At 46.4% G+C, this 20,130-nt stretch overlaps 1 protein-coding gene across 1 annotated transcript in view; it reads left to right on the forward strand.

Annotated features, from left to right (window-relative positions):
- The first annotated feature begins 630 nt into the window (after positions 1-630).
- The window catches only part of LOC105941660 (uncharacterized), a 37,508-nt gene continuing 18,008 nt past the window's right edge, over positions 631-20,130 (forward strand). The window contains 7 exon segments of the mRNA XM_058678160.1: positions 631-883; positions 1,105-1,965; positions 3,606-3,674; positions 5,587-5,763; positions 6,211-6,309; positions 10,483-10,624; positions 19,494-19,629. Coding sequence (XP_058534143.1) covers positions 752-883; positions 1,105-1,965; positions 3,606-3,674; positions 5,587-5,763; positions 6,211-6,309; positions 10,483-10,624; positions 19,494-19,629 — 1,616 coding nt within the window. The 5' untranslated portion in view covers positions 631-751.

The raw sequence follows: 20,130 nt of genomic DNA on the forward strand, positions 1-20,130 counted from the left end.
ACCACTGGTCAAGCATTGGCTCCAACAGGACGATCAGTGTCCCCCCAAATTGAGACTGGGTTCACATAAGAGTAGTGAGGTGAGGCCTTGGATTCTAGGCAAAATCACCTGCACAGTGGACAAAGGAGGCCAGATGCAAAAAAGGAACAAAAACCTGGACAGTTAAGGCTCATCTTGAGTCTTCAGTGGAGTACCCTGCAGGTGTGTTTGGGTGAAGGTGACCTCAGGGATGATGGGAGCTCATTCCTGCACAAGAGAGGAGGGAGGCAGGTGCTCTGTCCCAGGCTACGATGGACTCTCTTGCTCCTGCTCTGAACTATGGGCAGGGAGAGGACTGTCTTCCTGAGCAAGGAAGCCCAGGCATCAGAAGGAAGGCAGGATGGGCCTCTGAAGCACAAGGAGCTGTGCAGGCTCAGAGCCTACAAGAGGAGGGTGCATGTCTCAGTGTGGTTCTGCCTCCCCAAACCTAAGGCAAAGGTGGCCACCACGCCTGTCCTGAGCCAGGTGTCTGTGCTATGGATTCAAAGTATGCACAATGGGACAGACATCTGAGCTGGACATGAAGGTGGACAAACTGTAGTGCCCTGGAACTTTGGGGAAGTCCAGTGTGAGGAGGGGGCTCAGGCAGGAGCCACAGGAAGTGACCTCGGCACCTGGAAATGACCTCACAGAGCTGGGTGCCTGGGCAACCAGCCCACATTCCAGAGCTAGCTCTGAGCTAGTGCACTAAGGACTAGTGACACTAAGGAACATGTTCCTGTGTTGTTTCCCAAGACGTCGAGGTTCAGGCCCCAGGAAATGCCCCTGTGGGCCTCGGCCAAAGTGGTGGCCACGCTGGGCCACCCCTGACCCCAAACGCACCAGTTGCCTGAAACGCAAAAAGGTCAGGGGGACCGTGGTGTGGGGACAGTTGTCTGGGGGCCCTCCAAGGCAGCCCAGAGATAGGTGGGGGTGTGGGAAAGAAGGGTCTCTTCACTCTGTGTGTGGGAGGAGATGGGGATTAGGCTTGAATGGGAAGCTGAGGAAGGTCCAGAGGTGGGTGGGTGCACATGCCTGGGGTGGCCTCTCTGTCACTGTACCAAGGTCTCTATTTGTCTCTCCCAGCTTCAGGACAAGCCTACCCAGTGCCGGGAGGAGCGCTATGGGGAGGTGACTGTCCATATCATGGACCCAAATCGCCCACCGTCACCAGAGGAACTGAGCGAGTTTGAGCGGATGACATATATGGCAATGATAGAGAGTCTTCGGACGCCGTCACCCACCAGGGCACCTGAGCAGAGAGCCGGCCAACGCACAATGCCGGGTGTCACTGAGGAGGACTCCATCTCTGACCTGTTAGATGCTGCCTCCTGGGAGGAGGAACTGACCTCCTCTGATGAGAGCTACAAACCACCCAGGCAGAGGGTTGGTGGAGGCAAAATAGTGGTGAGGGCACAGATAGAGCCCATGTACCCTGCTCGGAAGGGCCCCATCCCTGACCTGCCAGATATACTCGCCCTCCAAGAGGAATTGTCCTCAACCAAGGAGAGCTGCACACCACCTCAGCAGGGAGATGGCCAACACACACTGCAGGGTGTTGTTGAGGAGGGCTCCATCCATGACCTGCCAGATATAGCCTCCCGCCAGGAGGAATTGTCCTCCCCAGAGGAGAGCTTCAGTGCGGGTGACTTTGACACAGCCATACCCACAGCCACCGAGCAGGGCCCAGAGGTGGTCCTGTGGGAAAACAAGTTGAAGATGCTGGCCCTGGAGCCACGAGGCTTTGACCCAGATGATCTGGGGGCAAGCCTGGAGCCACTTGGCACCGATGGCTTTGAAGGGGACAAAATCACCACTCCAGCCCCAGGGCTGGCCCCAGACACTGATGTGTCCTTTAGTTCTCTCCCCATGCCACACCTGCCGATCCCTGCCTCCGGGAGAGTGTACTGGTATTTCCTGATCTTTATCCTGCTGTTTTTCTCAGCCGTATGCTCCCTATATTTCAATAAAATATAGTTGTTGCCCAGTGTCTGTCTCAGTACCATGCGAGCTTCCCAGGCCAAGAAAGGCCTAGCCCACTCTTCATGCACAATGGGGGTTGTGTCATTTTGGCGGGGATCCTCTGCAAAGGACAAACACCTTCTGCCCCCAGGGCCACAGCCACACCTGGCCATCTTTCCAAAGGGAGCACTCACACAAGCCAAGGCCAAGGGACACAAGCTGCAGGAGACGCTGTGTGGGGCTGCATCGGAGCCACCTCATGCTCAGGGACACAGCACCTTATCTCTGACAGCACAGCTGACCTCCCGCGTGTGTTCCCAGTGCAGCCTCATGGCCTCATCTGAGTCAGGGGATGGCACCCCTACCTGCAAGGGAGGGAGGGAGGGGATAGGAAAAGCTAGAACTACACCTGGCTGCATGCACAGGCCGCCCCACCTCCTGGCATGAGGCACACACAATGGCCTCAGGTGGTGTGGGTCATGTACATAAGAGCTGTCCCTGTCCATTTCAAGGCCACATGCTATCAAGGGGACCTAGTCCTTGACCCTCATGATGCCCACTGTGGCAGCTGTGAGTGTCCTGTGATGTAGTCCTTCTGAATGCCAAGCATGAAACCCACATGAGAATCCCAGCACAGTGACCACACCCTTCTCTGAGGCCCTGGGATCTGCAGATTCCCTGGTCAGGCACAGGGCACCACGTCTCACCCCTGAGGAATCCAGTGCTGTCACGTACGGATCAAATGGGAGAGGCGCTGTTGAGAGAAGCCCCTGCCAGGGCACAGCAGTGGTCACATACTGCCTTCCCTGTGCCTCCCTTGCCCACATATAGTCCTGCCTGAGCGGAGACCTCCTGCATCCTGGGGGCACATGCAGAGCCCAGTGAGCAAAGCAGCATGGAGGGGAAGCCTCAGGAGGTTGTTCCTTTCCTTGAGAAGGGACAGTTGAATGGGCAGCTCAGCTGTTCCTCACCAGCTGATGTGTGGACTTGGAAGGTACATCTGGGCAGCAGGGTAGCCCACAGAGCTGTGTCCATGGGAGTACACTCCCAGTGACATCATCCTCCCCTGGAGTGTCCCCATAGGGAAAGCCACTGATCACCATCAAGTCACACCCTTGTACCTTCAAACAGGGAGGACCACGTGCAGGACAGCTAGATGCTGCTTTTGCCCTTGGTGACCCTGTGTATTGCAGTGAAGCTGCCTTGGGAACAAGTAGGCCCTTATAACTCTGCACCCATTCTGCAGGTGTCCCCTGGGATGGAACCTACAACAGAAGTCCACTCTCAGCCACCCTAGGCCCACAGATCCAGGGCCGACCAGAAGTGCAGCCTCATGGTCATAGGTGAATCCTGCTGTGTCTGCTGGCAGGGCAGCCAGAATCCTAGCAGCCCAGTTGGCTGTCCAACAGAAAAGGAATACACTGTAATTTGTGAGAGTGTCAGCTACTACACATAAAATTCTGATTCCTTTGCTACTACAGAAACAATACATTGTCATATGTCTATATTTCTTTGTCCTGAATCTTTGCAGGGACAAAATATGGATGATATGCTCTGTAGTTTCTTTAACAGTTAAGTGGAAATTTGTCGACAGATCAATTCTCAATTAAATCGTTGAAATACAGGCTGAGTGGTATACACAGTATGTTATGGCAGAAAATGTAAGTGTGAATGTAAAATCCACAGGGTTTCAGGTAAGTTTCTAGTTATGTTGAAGAGCATTGAGGTAGCTCTATGTTTCTGATAGAAAGAAGGATGTGGGAGGTGGGGGCAATAGACGTCGGCGGGGTTCTCATTTGACGCTACTCCTGGTTTAAAAAAAAATGTTCCATGCTTCACACACAAAAAAAAGAAATTAAAATCTGTTACTGTTAGCAAATGCTTCGTTCTAGAAGTCCAGCTATGATGAGGCCTTGCTGCGGCTAAGACACAGCTCGCTATGTGAAAACGGTGACAGTTAATCTCATCTATGCTCTTTTAAGGGGACCAATTAAAAAACTGAAGGCAGAGCATGAAAAGCCAAGGCAATGCAAGAGAGCCTAAAATGCGTAACAGGTGTTGAATAATGAATATTCCGAGGCTTTTTAAAATTGTGTATAAGTCTTGGGAAAATATTGATTTATAATGAAAGATAATTAGAACTTCAAATATCTTAAACCCCTATAACCATGAAGTCTCTAAATTATTCAAAGGAGGTGGATGTCATAGAAAGCTACCTGTGGGTTTGAACAAGTTGTCTAAGTGACCCTTTTGGATACCTTTTTGCAATGTATTCTTTACAACAGGCCAGAAGACCAGTTGCATTCAGCTAACTCTTGCAAGTGTTTGGAGAAGTTCTTGATTTCCTTTTTCCTCAAATCCATTTTGAAGATTCTATCTTCAGTGTTTACTATGAGAACCTCACCAGAATTTTTTTTTTGTCAGATGTGTTGGAGTCAATATTCCTTACACAATATAAAGTCAGCTGTTCTCATTTGGGATAAAATCTCAAGACAAACGAATGAGGGTAGAAAGTTGAATCCTTACTTGACTGGACAATAAGATGCTGGACTCTATGTTTGGTATACGCTTGCAATGGGGGAATTTCAACTGAACTTGAACTGTGGTTATGCAACAAGGTGGAGGAATCCACCATGGTGGGAGGGTTTGGGGAGGGGTGGGGAGAATCCAAGTACCTATGAAACTGTGTCACATAATACAATGTAATTAATAAATACAAAAATCAATTAAAAAAAAAGAAAGTCGAATCCTTGAAGTGAAACTTTGGAAAGGGCAATGATGATTGATTATTCTAATTCAGTCTTTTATGTCATCAACATAGAAGTAGAAAGAAGTCTCAGCTATTTTTATCACTACAACAGCAATGTTAACCATCAAATACAAATCAAAGAAGGAAAATTTTCCTATATTTCTGAAAATGGCATCGATTTTCAGGAAATCTGTCAACCTCATTTTTCTGAAATGGAGGAATGGAGTTTCCAAGTAGAAATCTCTGTTACAGGAGGATAGCCTGGCAAGTACAAGTTCTTCCTGCACATTTGTGATTAAAAAAAACTATAAAAATGCAAAGTGAATATGTGCATTTCTCACAAATCCGTAAGCTGAAACCGTGGCCTTGGTGGAGTGGTGTTTGGAGTGGGACTTTGAGAGGTCATCAAGACATGATGTTAGGGCCCTTATGAGTGGGAGGAGCTTCCGTAGAGAGAGGCTGAGCATGAGCCAGTCCCTTGTCTACCACGCAAGCCCACAATCAGAAGTGAGTGCTCTGGGAACCCAAGAGGGCCCTTGCCAGACCTGGACCAGTGGGGGGTCCTGACCTCTGACCTCTGACCTGCAGGTCCCAGAGTTGTGAGGAATGAATCTCTGTTGCTCAAGCAAGCAGTTGATACGATAGCATCCCCAACTGATGAAGATGTCAGTATTAGCAAGCTAAGAAAGCACTTCAGGTTCACCTGTGGTTTTGATAGAGGGAAGTCATATATTCCAGTGTGAGTGCGACCTTATTAGTCTTAACTAGCCTGAAACTAGTCTGATAACGTTGCTTCATCAGACAGAGGGCCAAAATGCACCTGCTGATTATACCTGATGGGCTTTGTTTTGCGGCAGTGGCTCCCCATGCTAGGACTCCTTATCTTTTATCGCTGTGATTCCGTGGCCCTGGAAGGTCCTGGCGATGACAGCTGTGGGTTGGTGTCTGGCCTGCCCCAAGGCCTTGCACAGCTCCTCCACGCTGTGCCCATCCACGATGATGGCATGCCAGCCAAGGGCCTTGCTGCGCTCTGGGTAGACGTCCACCCGATGTTGCAGTGAAGCAGGGTCGCTGTGACCCAGGTAGTTGACATCAGGAATGGCAACACGGTTGTCCAGCTCCTAGAAGCTGGCGAAGGCCATGACCTCCCACACTGAGCCCTGCGACAGCTCGCCATCTCTCAGCAGGCAATAGACACGGTAGCCAATTTTGTCAAGTACTTGCCCTTGAAGGCTTTCCTGCAGGGCCCCCAGTCCTTGATCCTGGGAGGCAGTAGCCTCGTGCGTGAAAGCCTGCTTTGGGACAGGGTTCCCATCCAGGTCCGAGCTGATCTTACTCAAGTTCAGCAGCTGGGCCTCGCGCAGGGAGCCGGCTTCAGCCCACACAGCTGAGGTTGCGAGCCCACACAGCTCCCAAGGTGGGAGCCGCGTGGCCGTTGGAGCGGTCGTTATGAGGGTTCCGAGGGATCCTGGTCCTTGTAGCCCATGGCATGGAAGAAGAGCTCGGCCACCATCCGCATGGCCCTGCAGCATGGAGTGGGATGGCCCGAGCCCACTGCAGTGGTGGCCTGGGTCAAGCAGGTGCGCAGACGGTTGGCTGTGTCATTCAGGGTTTGCCCCTTCCGCTGAATCGGCTTGCTGGTGACGGCCTTTCATGGCGCTGGAAGCATCATGAGGACGTGGTAGCTCCTGATGGCTGGAGGAGCGGCTAGCGAGGTGCCTGGGTGTGGATGAGCAATACATGAAAAATTTTGAAAAAGAACCACAATCAATCTACTAATGATAAAGTCTGAGTTCTTAGGCATAATGCCCTAAAGGGTTTTTAACTGAACACACCAAATGTTTACCGTCACGTAAATCATCATAGGGTCTGTTGGGGAAGGGGGGTGTGGTTGTTTTGTTTGGTTTTAGTTTTTAGTAGGAGTTAGAAGAAACACCTAATATAACTGCCACTCGGTCATATTTTGATGTACAATTCTATATATAGAGAGAAAGCTTTATTCACATCACTCTTTAACAAAGTTTTAGAACTTTTTTTACCTTATAAAACCGAAATTCTATGCCCATCCTCCCGACCCTCATACTCTGATGATAAACACCACTTTAATTTCAATTGCTATGATTTGGCTTTTCTAGTCATGTCATGTATTCATCCTGTGTGACTGACTTCACTCAGCGTAGTGTTCCCCAGGTTCAAGCACACAACAGTGGTGGGCAGGGTTTCCTTCATTTAAGGGTACAGTTTCATTGTATCCAACGGGTGCTGTGATGCAGCATAATCAACCCCTGCTTGGGACGCCCCCATCCCATACTGAGTGCAGTGCCACTTCTGACCCAGCTCCCGGCTGCTGCGTTAGGGAACAGTGGAGGATGGCCCAACAACTTGAGTTCCTGCTACCCACATGGGAGCACCAGAGAAGACCCCTGGTTCCCAACTCCATCCTTCTTCATTCCTACCAAATATCTGGGGAATAACCCAGCAAATAAAAGACCTCTCAGTCTCGCTCTTTGCCTTTCAAATAAATTTTTTTCTAAATTTCTTTATAGATCTATGTCTTATTTTCTCCATCCATTCATCCGTTGATGGGCAGTTAAGCCGTTTTCATCTCTCGGCTATCAAAATAAGACTACAATGAACACTTGCATGTAAATTTCTCTTCAACATCCTGATTTCAATTTTTTTGTGAAAATGTGCCCAGAGGTGAGATCTAAGGATTATGTAATCCTGTGTTCTTCACGTCTAGATTTCTGTTTTTGTTTTGGGGTTTATTTTTCAGATTCATGTTGTTGAGCCCAGCATGGCAATCTAGCAATCAAAGTCCTCGCCTTGCATATGTTGCGATCCCATATGGGCACCGGTTCGCATCCTGGCAGCCCCACTTCCCCTCCAGCTCTCTGCTTGTCACCTGGGAAAGCAGTTGAGGATGGCCCAAAGCCTTGGGACACTGCACCTGCATGGGAGACCAGGAGGAAGCTCCTGGCTCCTGACTTCACCTCTGGTCATTGTGGCCCCTTGGGGAGTGAATCAACAGTTGAAAGATCTTCACTATCTCTCCTCCTCTCTCTATCTATCTGCCTTTCCAATAAAAATAATTTTCTAAAAAATGATTCCTGATATTTATTTGAAAGGCAGAATCACAAATAGAAAGACAGCCAAAGTTCCACCTGCTGATTCACTCCCCAATTGGCTACAATGGCCAGGGCTGGGCCAGACTCCAACCAGGAGTCTGAACTCAGTCTGAGTCTCCCACACGGACGCAGCAGGCCAGGTATATGGGGGATCCTGTGTTGTTTTATCAGGCAGATTATCAGGGAGCTGAATCAGAAGCAGAGCAGGCAAGACTTGAACCAGTATTTCCAGGATGTTGGCATTACAAGCGGCAGTTTAACTCACTAGGCCACAAGGTCTCATCCTTTTGAGGAAAATGTATACAGTTTTCAGTAATTGCTTCAGCATTTTACAATCTCAAGATTGAACAAGTGTTCCAATTTCTCTGCATTCTTGCCAACCTTTGCTCATTTCTGTGTGTGTGTGTGTGTGTGTGTGTGTGTGTGTGGCTGTTGTTTTTCACAGTGGACATTATGAGGATGTAAGCTGAAGCCTTTCTCATTTTTATTTGCATTTCTTTCATGATAGGTGATGTTGAACATTTTTTTCATGGTTGTTGTCCATTTGTACATCTTGGCATAGTGTTGACTTAGAATCTCTGCCTATTTTATAATTGTGTTATTGGGGTTTTGTAATGTAGTCTAGTATCGACACCAGTTTTATCATGTTTTACAGTATTCATTTTTCATCCAGATATGGGATCAGCAAGTTTCTGCATAGGATGATGGGTGGGATGAACAGCAAGCACTCTTCTAAGCTCATCACCGTCAATGTTCTTTAGCCTTTGTCCTCATAATTAGTGCACACACAATGTTCATTCAGTTAGCTATGAATCTGTGCTCTCCAACTCTCCTGTAGTAAATATACCCCCAAATCACTTTCTTTCAAGCATTAATGGACACACCTGAAGATGAGGATCAAACTATGTCATCATACTGAGGTTACTTCATTGAGCCTTGGTGAGAGGCCGGCCTGTCCATCCATCTTGGGGAGCTGGAACACGTGAAGCCATGTCCTCAGATGCTGTTATCCAGCTCCCGGTCATGCTGTGTGAGCTGAGAACCTTCCAGAAGAGAGCTTCATTCCAAGAGGGTCCAGAACAAAGTTAACAGGATTATGGTCCTTTTGCTTCAGTCATGTCTGAAGTTCAGCACTTTCCCATTGTAATGCCCATTAACTGGCCCCCTTCTCCTCATTAACAATCATACTTTTAAAAAATTAATGCATTTTGTTGCATATTCAATATAGTTTTACATGTGATTAAGTTATCACAGTCACTGTAATTGATAGATTTTTTTATTCAGCTTTTCTTTCTGAGGCTGGCTTCCCTGATTCAACCATGTTCTGTCCCTAAACTACAGGTAGTCAGACAGTGCCAGCTGGGGCTTCCCTCCCTGTTCCATTCCCAATCATAGCGAGTTGCATTGGATAAGTAGAGGAAAATGTCAAGTTCACTAGGCAACAACATATCTACCATTGTCATCCCATTCTTGGCAAAGTTTTAGAGAAGAAATCATCTCCCTGATCAAAGCCATTGGCAACCTTACAGCTTCTTTGTTTTGTTTGTTTTGTTGTTGTTGTTGTTTTTGACAAACTTAATTGCCTGTTTTGCAACCTTATCAGCCACTAGGATGGTATCTCTTGTGTAAGAACCCCTGGGTCGAGCCTCAGAAATGATTTTGTTTACATAGGAAAGAAGATTTATATGTAGGTTCTTGCATCACCACCTTCCCTATGTCCCAATTTCACACCAAATGTCTTCAACTTAAGTGAACCCCAACATTATTCCTTTTCCATATTAGCTGCACAATTTAAGGCTGGAAATGCAGAGTGTCCCAGAGTCCCTTGTCACTGATCCTTTTTAAACAGGCATTTTGGTTGCTCATTTTATTTTTTATTTTTTTTTAAAGATTTATTTATTTTTATTACAAAGTCAGATATACAGAGAGGAGGCGAGACAGAGAGGAAAATCTTGTCCGATGATTCACTCCCCAAGTGAGCCGCAACGGGCCGGTACGTGCCGATCCGAAGCCGGGAACCAGGAACCTCTTCCGGGTCTCCCACGCGGGTGCAGGGTCCCAAGGCATTGGGCTGTCCTCGACTGCTTTCCCAGGCCACAAGCAGGGAGCTGAACGGGAAGTGGAGCTGCCGGGACTAGAACCGGCACCCATATGGGATCCCAGGGCATTCAAAGCGAGGACTTTAGCCGCTAGGCCATGCTGCCGGGCCCGCTCATTTTATTTTTTATTGACTTGTAGCTGAGGGTGTGGTGGAAAGCGCATTGGAAGCGATAGCCCCATGTTTCTGCATTCATCATATACTCTGCGTGAATGCCTTGCCCTGATGAAACGTGCCTGAGAGGACCAAAGCACCTTATTATTGATTTTGTTCTGGACCTCTGATAGCATTATTAGCATTGGCTTCAGTGAATGGTGATCTAGCACAGGATAGAGACCAACATCCCATTAATACTAATGTATTAGTATATAATGTGTTAGTATCTCCTGCCCCCCAGACAGGAAACAGGCAGCCAATGAACTCTGCTTGCCAACCATGTGTTGGCAAAGGTGAACTGCAGACGTTGACTTTGTCTTGGTAAACAGTGTGCTTGTTGCCATCATGATTGCACCTCTTGTATTCCCCAGGTATGCTCCTGTTCCAGACCTTCGTCATCACGGCAAGAGATGTCGGGCAGACAGGACCTCTTCGGTCTGCTCCATTCAGACCATGCAGCCTACTCTCGTGAGCTTCAGGATGCCTCTGATTTCTATAGAGAAAGTCCTCCAGGTGAGATCCCATTAGGACCTATTGGGTTCATTTTTTCCAGAACAATCACAAGCATAAGAATCAATATAGACTGAAATAGTGGGGCTCTTGTTTGTAACCTTCTTTTTTTATCATTACGGGAAACCTAATCTATATTTCAGTTCTTCCATGGCTATTTTGCTATGTCCTGGGAGGAGAGTAGCTGATTTGCATGCTAAGCTTTGGCTTCTGCTGCTGGAGGTGCTCTCTATGAATCAGAACTGCTGGGCAGGACTGAGCTGAAGAACAAGAGCAACCAAGTCTTTGGGAATCTCTACAGCAGAACATCAGAGGAAAGAAGCAACCTAGTCATGAATACCATGAATCTTCCTTACAAATCCTCTGGTAGGATGCTCTTACAGAAAATATTTCCATCTTACCAGAAAGCTTTGAGTCCTTTCCTCTTTGTTGGAATGCTGTTATGACATCATGCATGGTGACAAATACCCACGTTTTAAATATTTTGTGCTGGAGGCTGTCTGGATAGGTATACCATGATAAAGGAGAAGCAGAGAGAGTAGCTTCTGGTAATTTTACAGTGCAGAAAATCACAGGTTACCATTCAGCAGTGGTGGTTATGAGTGTTCATGCAATATTGTACTTGGCGTGAGTATGCGTGGTCAGCATCTCTCATATCATGGCTGTATTCAGACCATGTAATCCAAACAGAGTGTCTTCTGGGCTGAACTCTTCTGCAGTTCTGAAAAGAGTTGTTACAGTTCAATGCCAAAATTACATTTTGGCTTTTCTTCATTGATTTTAATAACTGGGAAATGAGGAATAAGACATTTGAAAAAAACATATTTCAAATGCGTGTGTTGAGTTTGAGAGATAAGTGAGACTGTTTTATGGTCTCAAATCATGTTTTATTTTGAAAGCAAGAGAGAGAAAGCAATCTTCATCCTCTGGTTCACTGCCTCAATGTCTATGAAATCCAGGACTGAGCCAGGCTGAAGCCAGGAGCTAAGAATTCTGCCCAGCTCTCCCGTGTGGATGCATGTACCCAAGGCTTGGGGCTGTCATCTATTGCTATCCTAGGCCACAAGCAGGGAGCTGGATGGGAAATGGGGCCCCCAGAACACAAATTGACCGCCATATGGGATCCTGGCACATGCCACGTGGAGACTTTAGCCACTAGGCTGCTGTGCTGGGCCCAAGCATATCCATCTTTATAGTTCTATATAGAGAGAGTTGAGGACAAATAACGGATCTTGTGAAGTTCTGCTAAGCTTTGGGTGAGTACTCTGCTCATTCCCTCCTTCTGAGTACTAGTTCTGTTGGCATGTTTGGATTCTTCCATGTAAGCTGACTTTGCATGGTTGCCACTTTAATTATGTTGAAGTACCGCATTGTTCCATTTTCCCAAACTAGGAAAATGACCCATCCCTGGCCCACTGCTGTCTTTCTGAGGTCCCACCAGCCAGTCACTTATAGGGCTCTTTATTATATGTGGGCCACTAGGTGTGTGTGGAAGCAGGCCAAGAAACAGCATCTCAGTGTGAGATTCTCAGTAGCAAAGGGCACCACCAGGAGAATGCCACCAAAACCTAGCTTGAGACCCTCTTTTACCATGGAGCAACACCAGTCACCCGCAACGCAGAGGGGGAGCCCTGAGCCCCAGCAGAAATCCAATGGACCCAAATGAAAACCTCAAACACCAGAAAAATACATGATCAGCAAGCCAAGAATAAGATAGTGCTTGTATGCTGAGTGGAAAATATAAAGACTTAGTGGAATCAGAGGGCAAGCTTTCAAGATACAATTTAAAAAATCACCCATCCTATTAAGAATTAAGAAAATAAAAATTGAAGGGTTGGTGTTGTGGGACAGGCAGATAAGGCCACCCCTTTGCAAGTGGCATCCTTTCTAAGAGTGAGAGTTCGGGTCCTGGTTCAGCTCTGTAGAAAATGACCCAAGTGCTTGTGCTCCTACCGCCCAAGTGGGTGACCCCACCGGCTGGAGACCTTTGCATGTATCTTTCTCTCTCTCTCTCTCTCTCTCTCTCTGCGTGTGTGTGTGTGTGTTATTATGCCTTGCAAATAAACACACAGACATTTTTAAGAAACAGAAAATGAAAATTTTAATGAAAACAATACAGTCAATTAATGCCAACAATGAAACAAGCAAGATACTGGAATTATCTGGGTTACTGTGTTAAAGCAATAATCACAGAATCATTTCAACATCAATTATAAATACATCTGAAATAATAACAGGAGCCTCAGGCGAACAGCAGCAATTAGGAAAAGAACCACTGGAAGAAAAATGGAACTGAAAATTTCAATGACAGAAAAAAAAAAGCAAAAAATTCAATACTGTGCTAGTTATGACTAAGTATGGGATCAGCCAATCCGAGAAAATGAAAAGAGTTTCCCAAACTGAAAAAACTGGTAGGGACATAAACTGAAGAAGAATAGCAATACTTCCATGACATGTGGAGCAAAAACAACCATATAATATCAGCATCCTTGAGTCCTATAAAAGAGATGAGAAAACTTGTGGGTATAAAGGTGTGTTCAAAGCAACAGCGACTGATCTTTGCACATGTGGCCAGAGCTGCAAGCCTTCAGGTCTGTGTACGCAAGTGCAGCCCTCGCAGGATGAGCCAGGCAGTTCCACACCAAGGCACGCTAGGACAAACTGCCGTATACAGTCAATGCCTGCGGAGAACTCAAGTTCAAATGACTTCCCTTCTGTATCCACGAAGGCCTAAGAAAGTGGCTTCGTGTTTTCATGCGCTGAAACAAAAGAATGGTTAACAAGGAATTCTATTTTCATAAAAATGATCCTTTGGGCTGGAGGGAAATAAAGACATTTTTTTTCCTCTTGGCTCTGCTGCAGCCCCAGCACCTGAATCAGCGGAGGCATCCAGCAAATACTGACTTTTCACAGAGAAAGGATGAAGAGACATGAAGGTAATTTTTCATTAGAAGACTGACTCTTAAAGATTGCCTTGAGAACATCCATTAAACAGAAAAGAAATGGTGAAAGGGAAAACTCGGGAACATTAGGGTTAAGCCAAGGGAGAAAAAAAAAAAAAAAACGCACATGCAATAAACTATACTTTCATGTTTGAAAGGAAATTTAATAAACTTACACATGTATTTTATAAACTTGATAAATTATATTTGCTTACTGAAGCAATTATAAAACTACAATACCATCTGTCTTATTCCATGCTTGCTGCTATAAAAAAAAAAAAAAAAACTGGTCATCAATAGATTTAAAGTGATTTCTCCTACGTGGGGAAGCTGGGTCACTCAGATCCAGGTGGCAGCCTGCGCAACACCTCATGGGGCCAGCTCTCTCCCCCTTCCACTGCACCTTGCTGTTATAATCTCATGTAGCAGAAGGGGAACAGGAATTCCACTCAGTCTCTTGTGTAAGGGCACAACGCCCATTGGTGAGGGAACTGCCTACGGAATAATTACTCTCTAAAGTCCTGGCCTGGCAATGCTGTCACATCAGTGATTACGTTTCAGGAACAGCACAGTGGCATTGCAAACACCAATCTCCATCTGCAGTGCCGGCATCCCATGTGGGTGCTGGTTCGTATCATGGGTGCTCCACTTCCAATCGAACTCCCTGCCTGTGGCTTGGGAAAATATCAGAGGATGGCCCAAAGCCTTAGAACCCTGTATTTACATGGGAAACCCAGAAGAGGCTCCTGACTCCTGGCTTCAGGTCATTTCAGCTACAGACATTGTAGCCATTTGGAGAGTGAACCAGAGGGTGGAGGATCTCTGTCTCTCCTTCTCTCTCTCTCTGTAAATTCTGCCTTTCAAATAAAGCTTTAAAACATTTTTAAAAGGAACAACAAAAATCTGAAAAATGAAGTCAATGAATGAGAGGTAGATTCAAAGGAATTTTCTAAAAACCACCTAGAACTGAATTAAAACGAAAATACAATGTACCAAAACATGTGGAATGTCGTTTTAGTCCTGCAAACAAACAAACAAACAAAAACTAATGCTTAGGTTGGAAATGAAATATGGTCTCAAATCAATCATCTGGATTCTTACCTAAAGAACCTAGAGAAATTAAAAAATAAAACAGATTCTGAAAAGTCAGAAGGAAGTAAACAAGACAGGTGAAAATGAAAACCAGTGATGGACCAACATTAACAGACTGACCACACTCACACAACAGGACTGACCACACTCACACAACAGGACTGACCACACTCACACAATAGGACCACAGGACTGACCACACTCACACAACAGGACTGACCACACTCACACAACAGGACCACAGGACTGACCACACTCACACAACAGGACTGACCACACTCACACAACAGGACCACAGGACTGACCACACTCACACAACAGGACCACGGGACTGACCACACTTACACAACAGGACCACGGGACTGACCACACTCACACAACAGGACCACAGGACTGACCACACTCACACAACAGGACTGACCACACTCACACAACAAGACCACGGGACTGACCACACTCACACAACAGGACCACGGGACTCACCACACTCACACAACAAGACAACAGTCTTGAGCATCAAGAGGGAAGTAAAAGTTTCCACATGTTGAAATACAAATGAGAAATAGGATAGACATCTTTACATTCCTGAATTGGACAACTTGGAAGAGAAGAAACGGGCCAGTTCCTTGTAGACTGTGAGCTACCTTAACTGGCCAAAGGTAAAGTGAGTAATGCAAAGAGACCTAGAGTCTTTAAGAAAATCAAATCTGTGCTTTTCAAAGGATGCTGGAAGAAAATTTCAAACTCTACTTGCTTTCATTGGAGAATTCTACAAAATACTTAAAAATCAACACCATTTTTATACACTTCGCACTATTTCAGGAATCAATTCCATTTATGAGACCAGAATAACTCTTGCAGCAAGGCCAAAAACGTGACAAAAAAAATTTTATGGAAGCCAACATCTCTCAAGGAATTACACGAAAGTGATCCTCAACGAAGATATTAGTAAATTCAACCCAACAAATTGTGTGAAAAGAACAATCTACCCACCAAAAAAATGTACGCAAGGCTACATTGTTAAGTCTCATTCAACACAATCCATCCTGGAAGGATGGGTCAATTGGCCCGCAAAAATATCCAAACTCAGTCCCAACTCATGACCAACACATTCATCAGTGGGTGTTTAGAGCATCAGTGAAGTTGAAAATCTGCCTGTACCCCAGCTTCAGCTCCAGCTGCACTTCCTGCTGTTGCGCACCCCTAAAGACAGCAGCTGATGGCACCGCCAGCAGTTAGGGCTCTGCCACTCTCCTGGGAGACTCTGGCTTCCAGATGCCTGTCTGCAGCCTCACCCTTCCACGCTGTGTGGGTGTTTCGGCCATTCCCCAGTGGCTGCAAGACCTGTCTTTCTCTTTCTCACTCTCTCTCCCTGCTGCCTTCAAACAAATCAAATCTTAAACATGTCAACAAACTAAGAACAGGGGAGCATGACCTCAATCTGTTGAAGAGCATCCATGACAAACCTACTGCCTACCTCATATTTATGGTTAAATACTGGAGTCTTTCTCCTAGGATCAGGAAGAATCCAGGATACCTACTAGCCTCCATCTCATTGACCATGTTAGCAGAAGTTTCAGAGGATCCAGTAGTACAAGACACAGTTAGTAATAAAAGGCAAATTGAAAAGAAAGAAGTAAAACTGCTCCGAGAAGTTTAACAGTGAAACACAATCAAAAGAAATTCACCTCTCGAAAATGAATCACACACCCACATACTAATAAATAACACCCTGAGGGTAAAACTAAACGCATAGTAACATTTAACAGTCACTCCAAAGTAACTGAAATACTAGGCCAATACTTTTTCAAATACATTCAGGATGTACATACTGAAGATCCTGAAGGATTAAGTCCTCGCTTTGAACACACTGGGATCCCATATGGGTGCACCAGGATCCCATATAGGCGCTGGTTCTAATCCCGGCAGCTCCACTTCCCATCCAGCTCCCTGCTTGTGGCCTGGGAAAGCAGTCAAGGATGGTGCAAGGCCTTGGGACTCTGCACCCGTGTGGGAGACCCGAAGGAAGCTCCTGGCTTCAGATTGGCTCAGCTCCAGATGTTGCGACCGCTTGAGGAGTGAATCATCGGACGGAAGATCTTCCTCTCCGTCTCTCCTTCTGTCTGTATATCTGACTTTCCAATAAAAATAAATAGGCCTGCTTGCTAGTACATACAAGAATCTGGTCTGGGAACACCTCAGACAAAGTTTCTTTGGGGATCCCCACAATCGAGCTTCCGTACTCAGAACCCTAACCAAGCAAAGACAGAAGACAGAACAAGTCAATCAACCACCTCAGCTATATGTTGGCAATGAAAATACTGGGCAAACGGAAACTCTATGATGGACTATGTCAATCAGTGGATTCTCCAACGACCTCATCGTGCTTGGACTGGCGAGAGTGGCAGCGATTCAGAACTGTTGAACTATCAAAACCACTTGAGCAAGACCCTCGGAGCATGCACCACATCCGGGACCTGGGGTGGGTGGGACACTGGGTGGGACTTTTCCCTTAAAATCCCCTTTTACATCAGATATATGAAGGAAACAACACGGAACTAATTGTCTTGCCCATCTTCCTGTAGTGCTTGAACCTTTTTACCCTAATTATGTCAAGATTGTCAAAAAATGAATTACTTAATTAAAAATAAATAAGCCTTTAAAAATCATAATAAAAATAAAACAAAAAGCCCTTCCCTGGAGGTTGCATGATTTATTTGATCTAAATGGCCTCACAAAAGGCATTAGTGGTCACCCTGGATTGACGGGAGACTAGTTTGTAGAGGACGGAGTACGTAAGAAGAGCAGAAGGCAGCTGGCAGTAAGGACATAGGTTCAAGACCTGACTGTTCCACTTTCAATTCGGTTCCCTGCTAATTGCCTGGGAAAGCCGCAGAAAAGGGCCCCGGTGCCCTGGCATTGGAGACCCAGCAGAAGCTCCTGGCTCCTGGCTCCAGGCTCCAGGCAGGCCCAGCCCTGAGCATTGCACCATTTGTTGTTAAGTGAACCAGGATGTAGAAGATCTCTCCCTCTCTTGTCACTCTGCCTTTTAAATAAATAAGTTTGTTTTTAAAAGATAATCAAAGTAAAACGAGGCTTAGTTCAGGGACTCGGAGGAGACTAGGAGGTGCCCATTTCTGCACACACTGACTCCAAGACCTTGGAGTTGCCATGACGACTAAGAAGGAGAGTTTCCCTTCAACTTGTGTGCCCAGAGTGAAGCAGTGCAGGGTGCAGGCGTTCCGCCCTGAATGGGACAAGGACATCTCTTAAATTATCTCATCCATTCAAGTCGCTATCAGCCCAGCCTCGTGGTTGCCCCCTGCTCTTCCCTAAGTTCGTGACTGTAAAAGAAAGAACAAAAACAAAAAACTTTTTAAAAAGCCCAAACTGTTTCCCCGAAGCCAGTGTCCAGTTGAACATTCCACTTCCTTGTTTCTCCGTAGGGCAGTGCTTCCCTGTCCCTCTGCTTTGGATGAAGATTCCGCTATGCTTGTATGTGCTTCTAGCGATTCATTTCTATGCTAAGCTGAGCTTCAGAAGTAACAATGTAAAGGGGTGCAGAAATTGATGGCTCGCACCCGCATGCAGGTTAATTGACGGCGGACAGGGCAAGGAAACGGAGTTTCCGCACCCCGCCCTTCCTACCTCCCCTCCCGCCGTTCAGGTTAATTGAAGGCTGGAAAGGTACATCCCACCCCTCCTACCTAACGCGCAGTTCAGAGCAATTGGAAGCGCAGGGAAATGACGAGGGAGGGTCCGCACACCTGGCCCTTCCTGCTTCCTATGGGGCTAGGTTAGGTTAGTTAACCACTGGAAAACTTTGGGCTCTAGCAACTCTCTCCCTGCCTCCTGCACGTGAAAACTTTGTACTGCATGGCTCTCAATCTGATTGGACGATGAGAGCTTAAAAACCCCTGACTTTGGCTGCTGGGCGCATTGGTTGCTGGAGTGTTGCAGGAGCTGCTGTCACCAAGCTTGGGAAATAAGGACTCCTCCTAACTTCCTGCATCTGAGTCCAGTGTGATCTCTCTCACACTCCGCAATACATAAAATACAGTAGATGTTCCTATGGCAAAAAAAGAAAAAAAAAAAAAGCTGTATAAAACAAGTGGAGACATGTAGATTTGGGTAGCTTGGGTCATGTTCTGAATTTGATTTTGTGAAGTGTTATCATCTCTCTATACTGTTTTTAGAACTCTGTATGAACCCATAATTACCGCCATGATTTTTCTTTATTTAAAACAGGGATTTTCTATAACTGGTACTTCCCAAGAAACAGGAGCATCTGAATTGGTTTGATGACACTGGGATTTCTGTTCTTGGGGGGGATTCCTGGGATCTATTTTTGAATTTCAGCGTCAGCAATTCTATATCTTACATGAATATATCAAAAGAGCTTTTTCCCCTGCCCTTTATAAACACTTGCCATATATAATCGTGACTAGGTGGGCTCTGTTGCTATGCATGAACGAGGTCTGGGTGACAGCCCTTTCATGAGATGCTAACATCGCAGGGAGGGTCGGGAATCATTTTGATGAGTTCTTGCCAGTTAAGCCCACCTTGGAGCTGCTGAGGAATCTTATCCCTGTTCATGGATATCGGAGCTCAAGGACAGCAAGGGCAATGAGACTCCTTTACAAGTCAATGTATCTGTGGAAGAGATATTTCCTGGTAATGCCCCATGCTCGAAAGAACAGTCGAGGGTAATGTAAAGACACCAATCGTGGGGCTGACATGGACTGCATTCTACCAAAGGGGACAAGGCGCTGGTCCCAAGCAAAGCTTGGGAAAGAATCATCTATGCAGACCAGTGAGGGTCTGGTTGCGTGTTGTAGTGTCCATCTCCTGGACGCACCATAAAGTCAAGAACAGGATGGAGACCACGTCAGCTGGCTTTCACCTTGACCTGGCTGAACCTGGTGAAGATTTTGTTGCTCTGTTAATAACTCTGGTAAAAGAGGCAGAGGAAAGGTATGGCAAGCCTGAGGTTAGCTGGATGAAGTTCGGTGGAACCGCCTCTGAGTCCTGAGGCTTGTGGGGCAGCGCGGGCCCTCTCAGAGGAAAAGGAAGGGACAGAGCACTGGAGAAATAGGCTGGGAGTTCCTACATGGTTACAAATCAAGCAGTTTCCAAGTACTTTATAGACCTGTATTCAATCTTAACCCAAGCCTTAATTGATACTGTTTCTCCCTTGCAAATGAGCATGCGTGCACAGGGAGCGAGACACCTGCCCAAGTTCCCCCAAGGCAACAAGCTGGAGAGCTGAGGGCCAACTGTGGTTCTTTTTCTTTTTTAATGAACTTCATCCAGGTCTCCCACCTGGGAGGCAGGCACCCAATTCACTTGTGTCATCCTAGCTGCCTCCCAGGGTCTGTGTTAGCAGGAAACGAGTTAGCAACCAGGAACAGGAGCTGAAATCAGCAACTCTGTTGCAGGAAGTAGACCTGGGACCGGGAATCTTTAACTGCCAGG

The sequence above is a fragment of the Ochotona princeps genome, chromosome 20, assembly GCF_030435755.1.
Source record: "Ochotona princeps isolate mOchPri1 chromosome 20, mOchPri1.hap1, whole genome shotgun sequence".
Lineage (NCBI taxonomy): Eukaryota > Metazoa > Chordata > Mammalia > Lagomorpha > Ochotonidae > Ochotona > Ochotona princeps.